The following is a 14,735-nucleotide window of genomic DNA, read 5'->3' as shown; positions in this document are numbered from 1 at the left end:
GCCCCTAGGTGCGCCCTTCCTAGCCTCCAAAACTGCAAGAAATAAATTTCTGTTCTTTATAAATTACCCAATCTCACGATTTTGTTATAGCAGCACAAAATGGGTTAAGGCAGCTCGCGCTTTAGTCCAACAGAGAATATGGAGTAGGTTCTAAGTAGCAAGGCTGTCTTTATCACTGACCTGACCTGAAAGGGGCATTAGACACATATGTGCCAAATCCAAATGTATTTTAAAGTATTCAATTTCTATATCTCTTCTGCTCGATGTTGTAATAGTTAATGAAGACTATTTCTTTTTAATTCCAGAGAATCTAATGATGTCAGCAGAAAGTGGGAAGCACATATCCAAGGGCAGTGAGCAGAATGAGGAGAAGTATCCTGTTTTCTAATGGAAGAAGGAATTTGAGGAATTGAGAACACTGATATTAAAGGAATTCCAGATTAACTTGGGCTCATCAACTCTTCCCTGGCTATTTTCATATGCACTGAATTGAAACAAATGAATGAACAAAAATAATCTCAATTCAGTGAAATATCTTAATTCTAGACTGTATTGTGGCATTTTATAACACATTCATCTTGAGTCAGGTTTCTAAAGTTAACGTGACCACTTTATTCCACCCCAAAGTGACACAGCAAAGACTTAAATATGCCACATCTGCCTCTCACATGACCCAGAATTAGACTACAGTGAATTTTCAGAGTACATTTCACAAGACCTTAGAGATCAATACTGGAAAATCTTTTAAAGCAAAGTTTAGTACAGTGTTCAGTAGTCATTCATTAAGTGAAGAATCTGAGCACACACTGTCTCATTCACAGGTAAGAATTTGACAGTATACAAGAAATGTGACAGTAGTCAAGTCAAAGTTGTTCAGAAGCAAAGCCAAAATAAGAACCGAGTATCCTAGCTCTAGCCCAATGCCTACACTACCAACTCAAAATGCAAAACATAAACTTAAGTCTATTTCTGGGACTTTATAGCTCACCACTTTTCCTAGCATGATGTAATCGCTCTTAACTGATGATGTGTAAACAGAGTAATTTTAAGGGTGGAGACTCATAATGATCATAGTAAAATGCAATATTCTTGCTAGTATATCATAAAACTTGATCCCTTAAATATACTGATAAGAAACTGGAATTTTGAAAGATGTCATGCGCCAAATACATAATTGAAAGATTATTGAAAAGTGTGTTTGCCATAAAAGATAACATTCCTGAATTAAAAAACATTAACCTCTCAAATATCATCAAAATGACTATTATCACTGTCCCTGAAAGCACTTAATTGTAAATTACTCTCAGCCTAACCATTCTGCAATGGTTACTTAGGGCACACAGGTTTATTTTAAGCATGTAAATCTCCATTCCCATGTTTTCATAGTACATTCTAACCCTAAAAAAAAGTGTTTAAAATCATTAGCTACCATCTCTCTCCTGAACTGGACATCTGCACACTGGCAAAATATTTCTGTAACCTTCCATCAGTGGAATTTCCCAACTATGAATTCCAGAACTGGGATAAAAGTTATTTTATCAAGGATGGAGAAAGTTACACGGCATGATCAAAAAAATATAATGACTACATTTTTTAAGAAATCTATTACCTTGCCATTAATCCCCCTCCTTACACTTCACTTCGAAAACACATCCCATTATTCTTGGCATTTTTTGAAGTAGTTCTAGAAGCCTTCTTTCATGTTTTTAGTTGCACTATTGTGGTTGCCTCAGTGTCCTGAATCAATTCAAAACTTTTGCTTTTCATGGTTATTCTGACTTTGGGAAAGAACCAAAAGTCACACAGTGCCAGAATCGATGAATAAAGTAGATGAGGACACATCGTAAAGTTTTTATGAGCCTGCCTTTCCATTGGATAGCAGGTGGCAGCAGCATTCACTGTATTTTTTGTCACACCTCATAAAGACATTCATGAGAGAGATCCAGGACTGCTTTAGAAAGTGGCAAGAACAAGAAGATAACTGTGTTTGAAGTGAGGGGAGTACTTTGAGAGGGATTAAAAGCCCTGTCTTTTACTGTAATAAAATTGTTTTTTAAAAACACACTGAATTTATTTAATCAGAACTTGTATAGAATCTTTCAGAATTGAGAGATCTGAAATCAATGTACAGAGTTGTCTCTAAAATTTTCATGGGAATATGATCTACATAAACCTATCAAGGTACAAAGAAAGTTAAATGGGGTCTTAGATGACAAAACAAAGTATTTGAACATGACTCAATATGCAGAATGAACCACACTATAAGTTCAGTAGTGGAGTTGAGTAGAAATATAATCAAAATAGGATTTTAAAGAGAGCAGTATTAATCATACATGTAATACAGTAGATGGGAAAAATGAATTTCAGAAGAAATTCTAGGATACCACTGGAGTAATAATGGTCTAGTGATAACAGTGAGAATGAAAATGAAGTACTGGACCTGGAAAATATTACTAAGAAAAATATTTTAAAATACTAACCAAAGGAATTAAACAGAAGAACCAAGTAAGGTTCTTCTGACTCTGCCTCAGAAACTAAAAGCATAATGGAATTACAAACAAAAATGAGACAGCAGAGAAAGAGAAGCAAATTTGATGAACCTAGCCAATGGAGTAGGAAGGCATCAGGGCAGGCAGCTTCCAGCCAGCTGTAAGCCAAAACTAACCATCAGGACTAGATCAAGATAAATGGCTGATCATTTCTCCTGGGACTCACAAAGGAGATTCCTGGAGTCTAATCTCCAAAAAAACAAAAAAGTTCTCAAAAGTGGATTCAAGGCAGGCTGACAGATTACTTTATTCTGTCCTGCACACAGGATTCCCTCCTACATTACTGGGAGAAAGACACAATGGTATCTACAACCAAGAATCATCTGGTGGGAAATTTATACTGTTCATTCTTTTATATGTAAACCTAAGGGAGAGGAGATAGGGATTATAAAGTTGTGCAACAATGCCCTTAGCACGTTTTGGTAGTTGGCCTTGGGGTGCATAATTCTTACTCTCTTCCAGCTATACACTTCCATTTAACATGCACATTATATAAATATGTCATTATCCATAAACTCAGCCTCGCAGCATATAGATCAGAATATAGTCCCCAGGACACATAACAAATGCAATAAATTGCCTAAGATAAACCTTCCATGAGAGAATATATCATTGACTATTTCTTTCTGACTGGGAAAAAGAGGAACATGTCAATGAATGAACACCAAAGTCATAAAGTCATTCCCTTGGGTGCACCATGTAAAAAAAGCCAAAAGTCATTTATTATACTCCATATTTAATGAAAAGTCACATAACAAAACAGCAAAAAAAATACTGTGCCAGGAATGAATCTGAAGTTCACCAATATCCAGTAACAAGATAGGATGGGGTGGGAATTACATACATAGGATGTGATAGGCTTCTAAGTGGGCTTCTGAATAACTGTTTTCCTAGCACAACGTAATGGGGGCAAGCTAATCTATGTGTATCAAATTTCTGCAACATCCTGTCTAGGTACAAGATAGCTAGGTACAACATAGCTTCCCATTCCTATTGACAAAGCAGCACTCTTAACATCAAGCCTCAACCTATCCCACAGTCTTAACTTTATCTTTTCTTTGGCTCACCATTCAGTGTCATGTATGTGTCATGCAATTTCCCTTTCTGTAGCTTTGTTTATACTATCTCTTCTATCTTGAATTCACATTCCATTCCTTTCATGTCTGTTCATTAAAATGCTATTTATCTTTAACTTTGGCCCCATACTCAAAGTGATTTTCTTTCCTTCTCCCTTCTCAGTTTCTTTGCCGTTATTTCTCTAAGTCTTATATTTACTCTTTTCTTGTCTCCTGCATTATATGGCTCCTTTCTACCTTTAATGGCTGTTCTAGGCCAGTGTGTGTTACACCAAACCTTTCCTGATTGCCAAAGACTGCCATTTCCCTTGCCACCCCATCACCAACCCTAGTCTCCTCTTCTTCCACACTATTCCAGTTAAACTGGGCTCTGTTCTATTCCATAAATATATTCCAGGGACACTGTGGCTTCTTGATCCAACCAAATAAAGTGCTCATGGGAAAAGGAGAAGTTAAATCAATTACCAGATGTTTGGCTTCAAAACACTGAGGGTCTGGATGTATGAGAACATCACGCTTTCTGACTGAGTTTCCATTCCTCTCATTTATGTGTCTTATTTACCTTTGTCAAATTGAGATCACCAAAATTATGCCTCTTCATCCCATATCACACCTACCTCTACCTTATTCCTTTCCCCAAGAAAAGTAATCCACTTGAGCAGATTTGTCTTCTAATAGGAAAGAAGTATCTGGGTGTATAGACCCTTAGATAAGCCAAAATAGAAACTCTTGGGAACATCACAGATTACTACAGCCTACTGAGATTAGGATGACCACAAAGGTGAATGTGGGAGTGCCACATGTCCAAGCAATAGAAACATAAAGCTGTGTAGAGACATGAAGTCCTGCATCTGGTGCAAATTTGCCATCACATGTAAGTGGACTTCATTCAGAAGGTTGCACTTAGTTTTCATTTAGATATCATTTTTGTTCTCAAAGTAAAAAGTGACTGATAAGGAGTGTGCAGTAACTTTATTATCATCATAGTCAGCTGCACTTCAGCAAGTGCCCAAGATATACTGGACTCAGATGCCTGTGTTATCTTTTCTCTGATGTTTATTACCTTCTCCCTCCCAAAGCATAGCTCTTGAAACTTTGTCCTTATTTTAAATCATGCTTCATGCACGTGTATGAGTTTTTATTGTAGATCCTAGATGACCTTTTGGAATGCTGAAAGGAGGAAAAGAGACAGAGGGCAAGGACAGAGGTAGTGACAGGATCAGGATGAACTAGTAATCAAATTGCTTTGCCAGATAAAAGATAAATACATTTTCAGTAAGTTCCAAATCTACATGGAACATATTTAAACTAAAAATGTATTCATGATTTCTCTGAAATTCAGATTTAACTGAAAAACCTGTACTTTTATTTGTGAAATATGACAACCCAAAGGAATTTTCCTGCTCTTCCTCTCCCAAAGCTGCACAATCACATGAGCAAGGATACAGGTTCCATTTGCCTGAGTCACTAACAGCTGCAATAAAAATAGCTTTGAGAGTCACAAACAGAATTAAAAATAATAATGAAAAAAACTGCATAGCAGAATAAAGTCTTAAATGAAAACAATATCTGTAACTCAAACCTGTGTTGGTGGCCGGTCAGGGATGCAGTTTATCCGTTCCAATTCATCTACCACTGGGCACGCAGCAGAATCAGTGGTGGAACTTGTTGTCCCAGGCTCTGGGGTACCAGTTGTCTCAGGACCTAGAGCCATCCCAAAAGCAAACTTTAAATGTCACAGGCACTCAATAGCCCCATAGTTTTAACACTTTAAACAAATTAACTCCACTACTGACTGGGCTTAACGCTGATATCCTCCAGTTTATATATTTTCATTTTATAAAGCATCATTTTGTCCTTACTGACTGTTTTTACCTCTCTGTACCAACACTATCTCCTTCTACTCCCAAGCCCATACCGTTTCCCTACAGGACAGTATGTACAAGAGAAAGAAAATCTATCATTAGATTAGACGTTGATGAAAGTGAGACCCAATTTTCCTTTTATTCTAGGGGTCAGCAAACTATGGCCTTCAAGGCAAATCAGGTCAGAGCATTTTTTTAAATGAAATATTGCTAGAATACAGATACACACATTTGTTTATAGTTGCTTTTATACTATAAAGACAACATTAAGCAGCGATGACAGAAATGTATGGCCCACACATATTTACTACCTGCCCTTTCAGACAAAAGTTTGCAGATCTCTGCTCCAGTCCTTGACTTCCACCCCAGCCCCTGACACACACAGAGCATGTGCAGTAAGACACATCCTAATCTCTGCACCTCAATTCTGCTCACTTGTCAACAGTCAACCCACAGGAAAAGCACATTTCTGAGCAATGGCCTTCTTCTGTAAATATAAAGACTCTAATGACAAAAATGCAAAAAGAACACGTCAGTCTAGAAACGGGAAGCTAGAGCTTACCCCAGAGCTAAAGAAGTTTGATTTAATGATCAGTAAAACAAAAACAAAACAAAATGGCACTTTAATTGCATTCTACTATGAGGAAGTGAATTTACTTTAAGGCTTTCTGCAATACTATAGTTAATAATGACATTAAGAGAACACACTGAGGCTTTTGAATAGCTTTGAATAATTTTCTTTTCACTGGTGGATTAAACAAACTGTATTTGTACCGGTTTCTGCATAAGGCTTTGATCCCATCTTTAGGATCACAAAATGTTTAAGAACTGAACAATCATTAAGATTATCTAATCTGAGCCGGGGATTTAGCTCAGTTGTTTCAGCACCTGCCTCACAAGCGCAAGGTCCCAAGTTCGATCCCCAGTACCAAAAAAAACAAAAAACAAAAAAGATTATCTAATCTAATTTTCTACAAAAAATAAAAATCTTTGCAGCTGGGAATGGGGCAGGAAGGGCAAAGAAGGCTTTTTTGTAGCTACAACCTGGCCCTGCATTGCCTGGTCCCCCTAAGAAATTGCTCCTCCTAGATAAATCAGACAGGAAATCCTGGATAATTCAGCACAATCCAGCCCATCTTTGGGGATATAACTGTTCAATAAACTTTTAATACAATAACTTGATTGTTTTTCTTTCCTGAAGAACCAAACTTAGCCCTAAAATATTTTAATTACTGATATACTTGTTTAACTGCCTTTTACAAAAGCATATTATTCATCATCATTATGAAGAGAATTAGAATTATTCAATGAAATTCAGTAAATTTATTCCAGGTCAATTTTGGAATTTAATCCAGGGCACTAATTAATTCAGAAAATGAAACATCAAAATTTAAACCTACAAGGACTATATTCTAAGCTACTACAGTTTTAATTAAATGTTTCCCCAATCATGTACAAGTGGCACACACACTCACACCAATAAACATGAAAGCGTTGTTTCCTACCACTGATAATGGTTTTATTCTGACAAGAACAATGTATGGAGGGAGACCCCCAGAGTTCCTTGTTACCTTTTGATTCCACAGGACCTTTGGCTAAAAGAACAATTAGAACAACAGCAATGATGAACAATGCAAGCAAAAAAATGCTGAGCACAATCTCCAGTGTAGTAAATTTTTTCAACTTCTTTCTTGCCATCTATATAAAAGATAAAACAGTCTTACATTTCAGTATTATTAAGCACTTGATTATAAAATTTTAAGAATTTAATGGAAAAGCTCAAGTGTACAAAATTAATAGTATAATAAATCTCCATGTACTCAAAATCTCAATTTTTAAAAAATCAACTCATGGCCAATCTCATCTTTATTTCTATTTATTTGTATCCCTAATTCTGGATTTTTTGAAGAAAATTTCAGGTTTCATGTATTTAACCTAAAAATATTTGAGTACATTTTAAAAGATAAGAAATTTTAATATTTTTACAGTAATTCCTTATTGTCATCAAATATCTAGTCAATTTTGAAATTCACATCATCTGATAAATTGTTTGTTCTACTCTCTTCAGGATGCAAGTATGATTTATAATTGTAATTTGCTTATACCTAAGTCCTTTTAATCTACGTAATTTATTCTCTATAGATTTTTCTCACAATCCAGATTTTGTTAGTTGCATCCAATTGCATGCTAACATATTTCTCTACTCTTGTAAATTAATTTATTAGATCTAAAGTTTTGATCCAATTTAAGTTTATTTGTTTTAGTAACAATGGTGCATAGATGGTATGCTGTCTTCCAGCAAGAGGCATAAAATCAATCTGATTCTTTTTTGTGATATTAACAGCCACTGGTATTTCCTAGTTCAATTACTTCATTGGGAACTATGAAATAGTGATGCTGTGATTCTTTCATTATTCATTTGGTTAAATACTTTTATAATAATTTTTATATAATTTTTATTTAAATTTCCCCTTATCTACTTGGCTCATAAAGACTTGGTTCATGAAGGAATGATGGGATAAATGCTTAACTCTTCATTTACAGGTTTCCAAAATAAATTTTTTCCCTAGCATCTTTTAAAGAGAAACCATAATGACTTGTTATTATTTTTAAACATCTTTATGAAATCATGAATTAAATGCATGTGATCTGTCTTAATCCAGTGATTATATGAATTCTCATATCTTCTTATCTTTGTTCAGCAGAACAAGCTGGTCCTGAGTCCTGTTGGTATAACCCAAAGATGCTTCGATAATCGTCCTGCTTTCTGGCATAACACAAAGTTCTAGGCTCACTCTAGCCTTGTACATAATCTGCCCCAGGTATGAATTATAAGCTGTAAGGTGCCCTTGTTCTTTTTAGTGGAACTAGTATTTAGACACCACAATCCAGATGAGAATTGATAAAATTTAACTGAACGTATCTTGTGTATCATCTCAGCCAGTGGTTTCTTTTTAAGATTCCCCAAGGAGTCTGTGAAGATTTGCAATTTCAAAGAAAATACAGAAATTACATACTTACCTGTCAGTACAGTTTGAATATATGTGCTCCCCATATTCATATGTTGGTATCTAATACCCATGTGATAGTATTAAGAGGTGGAGCCTTGGGGGAAGTTCTTATGGGGCATTCTGTCCTCATACCACTCAGTCTTTTCGTGGAGTACTGATACACAGCTGACAGCTGTCCTTATTGATTTCTTCTCATATGACCTTCCTATCTGTTAAGTGCCTTATGGCCCCAGGTGTCAAGTGGCACATTCACTATCTGAGATCCAGGTAGAGACAGCCGGGAGGAAGACCCACGAGCAGCAGCCTTGGTTCATTCAAAGCCTGCTTTCTTCCCTGATCCACTCACCACTTCTTCACAGGCTCCCTTAAAAATCACACTGTTTCCCCCAAAAGAACATGCCCTCCCTACTTCCCTCAGTCTTAATTCCTCACTCCCTAAGCTTAGAAATTGTGTCTTTCATTGTGTCCTCATTATCCATCCCATCGATGTGTCTTCATTTTTCATCTCAGTCAAAAGAAGCATTCCTCAAGTTCTTTGTCCAAGTATTAGATGGCAAAAGGATACATGACTTCTCATGTATTGGTAAAGAAATATGCTGTTCATCAATGAAATTCATTCTTACTATACAAAAGGAAATGGAGCTAAAGGCTACTTTTTTCGATAACAAGAACAGTTGTTTTTTCTAGAATGACTTATCCCAACTGTAGTCTTTATTAGATTATCTCCATTACTTTATACTCTTATAAGAAATTCCATAATATTAATCTTCCCTATAAAATTGCACATGATTAATAATCTTCCATACTTGATAAAATTAAATGAGCTAATAAGGCAAAGAGTTGATCTTATGTTCACTGACAAAGAGAGGATTTATCATAATGCCATTCAAGTGCCACATCTCTTTCTCTTTGGTTATTGATAATAGTTGTGAGAAGAGTTATTTTTTAAGAGTTCTTAAAATATTAGTTCTTTAAAATAATAGTTTAAATTTTTCCAAGTGTTTATTAACACAGTATGTTAGACACTATAAAGAAACACCCACACATTGCTTGTCAAATTATAACCACCATAAGCACTATCGAGTCTTGATAACAACTATTACTATTATACCCATAACCCAAAAATTCCATTTATAGAAATTTGTCCCATAAATGCACTTATACATTTGGAGATCAATGTATAAAGACATAAAGGTTTTTCATTACATAAACCAGTAAAAATTGAGAACAGTATATATAACCATAGGGAAATAACTGAGTAAATTCAATATTATTTTAAATCATATGGTGATCTTTTTTCAAAGTCCACAAATTCTATGATACTCCAATTGCTATTTGGTAATTTGTTATGGATGCTGAAATACTTTCTTGTTTGACAAACATTTTAATACTAATGATAATTATAGTTGATAGTGATTGAGCAAATGTGCTAAGAGTTTTCCCTAATATGTCACATGCCATCCAAATAACAACCCCAAGTGAGGTACTCTGAGTATCCCCAGGTTCTGATGAGGAAATGAAGGTTCACTCAAGTCTTACAACCTGCCTGATGTCCTACAGGTGATAAAGAGCAAGGCCAGTATTTAAACACCTGCCCTTTGGACTCTACGGCCAAGACTTTTATCCATTACTCTACAGTCTATGCTCAATGCCCCATAGTATACGTCAGCTTAGGTCTTTCGTGAGATTGTAGTTTTATCATGTTGCACCTGGCTCATTCGCCACATGATTGGCATATACATGGAACTAGGCTGAGCCCTTACGAGTATTATTTTTTTACATGCATTATTTTATTTAGTCCTCCTAACCAATTTAAGAATAGAAATTATTACCTCCATTTTACAAATGAATTAACTGAGCCTTATTGAAGGCAGGTTGCCCAAGATCCAGACTTCTCTAGTAGCAGAGTCAGGCTTCAAACCAAACAGTCTAAATCCAAACTCAGTGCTCTTAAGGCTCATTTTCTACCACTTCCTTCTATGTGATGCAAATACAAAAAATCTATACATCCATGAATAATAATTTTCTAACTTAAGGGAGGTAGGATAAGAGGAAGACAACCATTAGGCTAAAAGGCTTATGGAAACAAAAGGAAACAAAAATTCTGCAACATTTCTGTCCCCATAGATCCTGGGAGACTGAAAGTGTTCTGTAGGTACCTTTTTTAAGTTTATGGTATACAGCACTGTTTAAAATTCTCTATGACATCAAGGGGGATGAGGTACTGATCCACCTCATTTCTCAGTTTTATTTGCCATTAGATTATTGAAGGGTAAAAAAGTAAATCTGTTTGCAGTTTGTTTGTTCATCAATGTTTTTATAAAGCTTCAACAATGTGCCAAGCATTCTTCCAGGAGCTGGTTAAGCAACCATGAACAAAATCTTTGCCTTAGTGGAACCTATGTTCTTATGGATTAAAAACAGAATAACAGGGGCCAGGGATTTAGCTCAGTGGTTTCGCCACCTGCTTTGCAAGCGCAAGGACCTGAGTTCGATCCCCGGTACCAAAAAAACAAAAAAACAGAATAACTGCAAATAAAATACAGTAGATTAAACTATATGAGGACTATAGAGAAAAATGAAGCAGGAGAAAAAGATGAATGGGAGAGTGAGGGAGGGTCACAATTTTTAAAAGTTTGATCAGGAAAATCTCACACAAAAAGTGAGAATTACTACACATAATACAGATTCTGTGTTTTTTTTCTTCTTGAACTACATGGTTATATGAATAATTGTCAAACCTCATTTTCCTGAAACTGTTACAGTTATTTAGGCAAAGTAGAAAAGCCATGTGGGGACCCAAATAATTAAAATGGCTGTCCAAATTAATTTAGAAAATTAAATAACTGTCCTTTTTTCTGAATTATAGCCAGTGTCTGATTTGTGTATCAAAAGCTCAGTTATTACAGTGTAAATCCTATAAAACATAAGCCAAGACATCTAGTTGAAAACACAAGGTTAATTTTACGCAGATTAAGAATAACTTGCAAAAAGAAATGCCCCAGAAAGTATGACTATTCCTCAAAAATACTGGGCAATATTTCACATGTTGCTCCATTGTCTCTAGGCTAGCTAGACAATGAGAAGGAAAAAAATTACTAAGTTTTTGTTTGCTTTTGTTTTTGTTTTTGCAAGCATTGTTATATCCAAAGTGCAGAGATCTAAGGATAAGCTCTGACCCTACCCAGCTGTGTGACCTTGGAGGAAAAAATTTATTCCCTCTGGGCCTCAGTTTCCCCATATGAATCACAAAAAGATCATCTCTAGAAGACAACTATATCCTTCTGTGGGCCCAGGCCAAGAACATACAAGAATTTATCTTTTTCATCGCACTCTATGGCTACCATCTGAACCAATTATTTGGGCAGGGGGAATTGTTTGTTTGTTTTTGTTGTACTGGGCAATAGACCTAGGATCTTCACACTGACCTACATCTCCAGCTTGCTTGCTTGCTTATTTATTTATTTATTTATTTATTTATTTATTTATAGACAAGATCTTGCTATGTTGACCTTGCTACAATGACCTTGCTATGGGCTCAAAATTGCTATCTTCCTGCCTCAAGACTCTCAGAGTTCTAGGATTACACATGTGCACCACCATGCCCAGCTTGAACACATTTTAAATGAAAAAGTTCTTCCTCTAGGTCCACCTACTGAGTATTTCATTCTGCTGATGGAGCTCTTTGCAAAGTCATTTTATCAGCTTATTGAAATTAATCTGTGAGTAAATCCTAATTAAAAAAAATCACCAGCATCATGTGAAAGTGCCAGTGAGCTTAGATTTGGAATACAGGATAGACTGTCATCCCTCTTCCTTTGGTCCCTGTGAGCACAGGCACCTACCCAGCACAGCAAACCAAAAACCCTTCCCTCTCACGCCCTCCCTGTCCACCTCTACATACTCACTCATACACACACCTGACACAAGACCTGTAGAGTGTGTGGAGATAGGGTGGTCCTCAGACAGCATCAAAGTGACAGTTTACTGTATCACGAACCAATTTGGATCCTTTTCCAGTGAGACCCTTGGCATTGATCTTGACCTCTCTCCTTTCCCCAGTAGGAATTTGCCCTTCCCACATCAGTACCCAGTTAGAAAAGAGATGCCCAAGGGCCAGGAATTTAGCTCAGTGGTTCCGCCATCTGCCTCACAAGCGCAAGGTCCTGAGTTCTATCCCCGGTACCAAGAAAACAAAAAACTAATAATCACTTCTCAGCCTTTTGGCTAAGATCAAGTGTAGAAAAGAGATGCCCATAAGTCTCCTGCTAGACTCTATTGTCTAGTAAGAACTCAATTCTTTCTTAAGTTTTACCAGGGAGGTGCCAATAATGACCCATTGTCTTCCCTTTTTCCTCCAGAAACATCCATTCTATTTCATACATAACTGCCAGCCCAGACATCACTTTTTTCCTTCATGACCCTCTTCTGAATTCCATATGAGATCCATCCTGACCTTCACTACACACCACTCATACATACATCCCGATATTATACACACACATGCACCCTCAGATTCTTCCCTTAAATAATTCTTCATTTGGTCAACAAAAGCATCAAACCCCTAAGGATAGTAACAGATTCCCCAATTTCCTACTACCATTGATTCTGTAATTATCATCCTTTCTCGCACTTCTACAAGTTTTTAGAAGGAATGTCCAAAATGTTCAAGTCTTACTACCAAATTCTAACTCCTTTACCTCATATCCCCCACAGCATTTCTAGAATTCCTACCTGCAACCTCAACCTGTGTATTAAATAATACCTCTCATCTCACCAGAGACACACACACAAACACACAGATTTAGCTACAATCAGGCAGATAGATCAAGCTGGGACCAGAGGAAGACACACAGATACACACACACACACACAGACACACAGAGGAAAAAGATAAATAAGTTGAATTTTTTTCTTATATGCATTGTCATAATTTTTTGATTTGTTATTTATTTTTGTAACAATAACTAGGGCATTTTGACAGAAAAAGATCAGCACACATTTGCACATACACATTGGTAGCCATAAGTGAATAAGCAGTTCACAAACATACCTCATTATCTCCTGCAGCTCCTGCTCCCTCCAAAGGACCAACTCACAATAAAGCAGAGAAATGCAGTCCACAGAAAGCAACCCCTGTTAAACTGCTTAGTGGCTTATCAAGACGTTAATGATTTAAAATGCAAACACTGCCCAGCTATCCCTTTCTGGTTCAAAACTGTTAGTTAATTATCAATCTTAGTCTTCCTCTAAGGAGGACATCCCCAAGATCTTACAGCAAGAAGCCACTGCCCTAACACACCCCATCCCCTCAGGCTACTGCAATATTTATTCCATAATGAGGCAACTCAGTGTGTCTGGTAAGAGAATACAGGACTGACTCAATTTACAGACAATAAGGGGCAAAAAATAAATGAGCTGGTATCCCAGAACTCTGGTCCTTCCTAGTAAGCCCTAGTCTCCCAGGAACCCATAAATATTTAGTTGCAATCTGCTAATCTGTGATGAGGGAAATTGTTTTGAAAATGTTTTCAAGTATGTTTTCTTATTTTCTTGCCACTATAAAAGGTGTGCTTAAGCTTGATTATGCTATTGAAATCCTTTGGCAGTCTGGCATCTGCTACAGGGCACACTTAGAATTATATTTTTAAATGCATGAGATAAAATAAATAAGGACACAAAGGGAATCAATTACATTAAAATAGTTACTAGACTATTTCTAATTGCAATATGTACCTCTCTATGCTAACAATATGATAGCATGTATAACAACTATTGCAATTTCTAAATAGTTTTAAAAATAAACAATCTTTCAATATTATCTTCAACGTAGGAAAGTAATGTAACCTCTCTTGGAACCAAAGTCACAGGTACAGTTAACACTACTGTGGTTTGCAGCCTAACTTTACACTAAAAAGAAAGGTTAAATTTCAATTAGAAGTTATGCAAGAAATATACACAAACACTTCCTCTTCTAACTTCAACAGGACATCTGAATTTCTATCCAGGAACTCCAGGTTAAGAACGCTGTTATCACTAAGTGGACCTTCCTCAAAACAGAGCAAAATCCTCCCTAAATGTGATCTATGAAATGTGGTTGGTTGTCAATCCTCAAAGAAATAAGAACAGAAATTGAAGATAAGAGTTGAAAAGTTTTTGTTATGTGTCAGAGAAATTTGACATTCAACAATTCTAATGATTTTTAAACAGAGCTTGCATTCATATATCTGTTTT

The 14,735-nt window shown here is 36.2% G+C and overlaps 1 protein-coding gene across 1 annotated transcript in view; it reads right to left on the bottom strand.

Moving 5' to 3' along the window:
* Positions 1-13,705, bottom strand: part of LOC101711183 (maltase-glucoamylase) — a 211,954-nt gene extending 198,249 nt beyond the window's left edge. The window contains exons 1-3 of the mRNA XM_087205928.1: positions 13,555-13,705; positions 7,062-7,188; positions 5,208-5,329 (exon numbers count right to left, since the gene is read on the bottom strand). Of these exons, the coding sequence (XP_087062054.1) occupies positions 5,208-5,329; positions 7,062-7,188 (249 nt within the window). The 5' untranslated portion in view covers positions 13,555-13,705. The remainder of the gene's footprint in view (positions 1-5,207; positions 5,330-7,061; positions 7,189-13,554) is intronic.
* Between the last annotated feature and the right edge of the window lie 1,030 nt (positions 13,706-14,735).

Source organism: Heterocephalus glaber, unplaced genomic scaffold (assembly GCF_053883595.1).
Source record: "Heterocephalus glaber isolate CG9 unplaced genomic scaffold, H.glaber_assembly_v1.0 deba00000621, whole genome shotgun sequence".
NCBI lineage: Eukaryota > Metazoa > Chordata > Mammalia > Rodentia > Bathyergidae > Heterocephalus > Heterocephalus glaber.
Note: the sequence above shows the minus strand (reverse complement) of the source record. Positions and strands in the feature narration are given on the sequence as shown.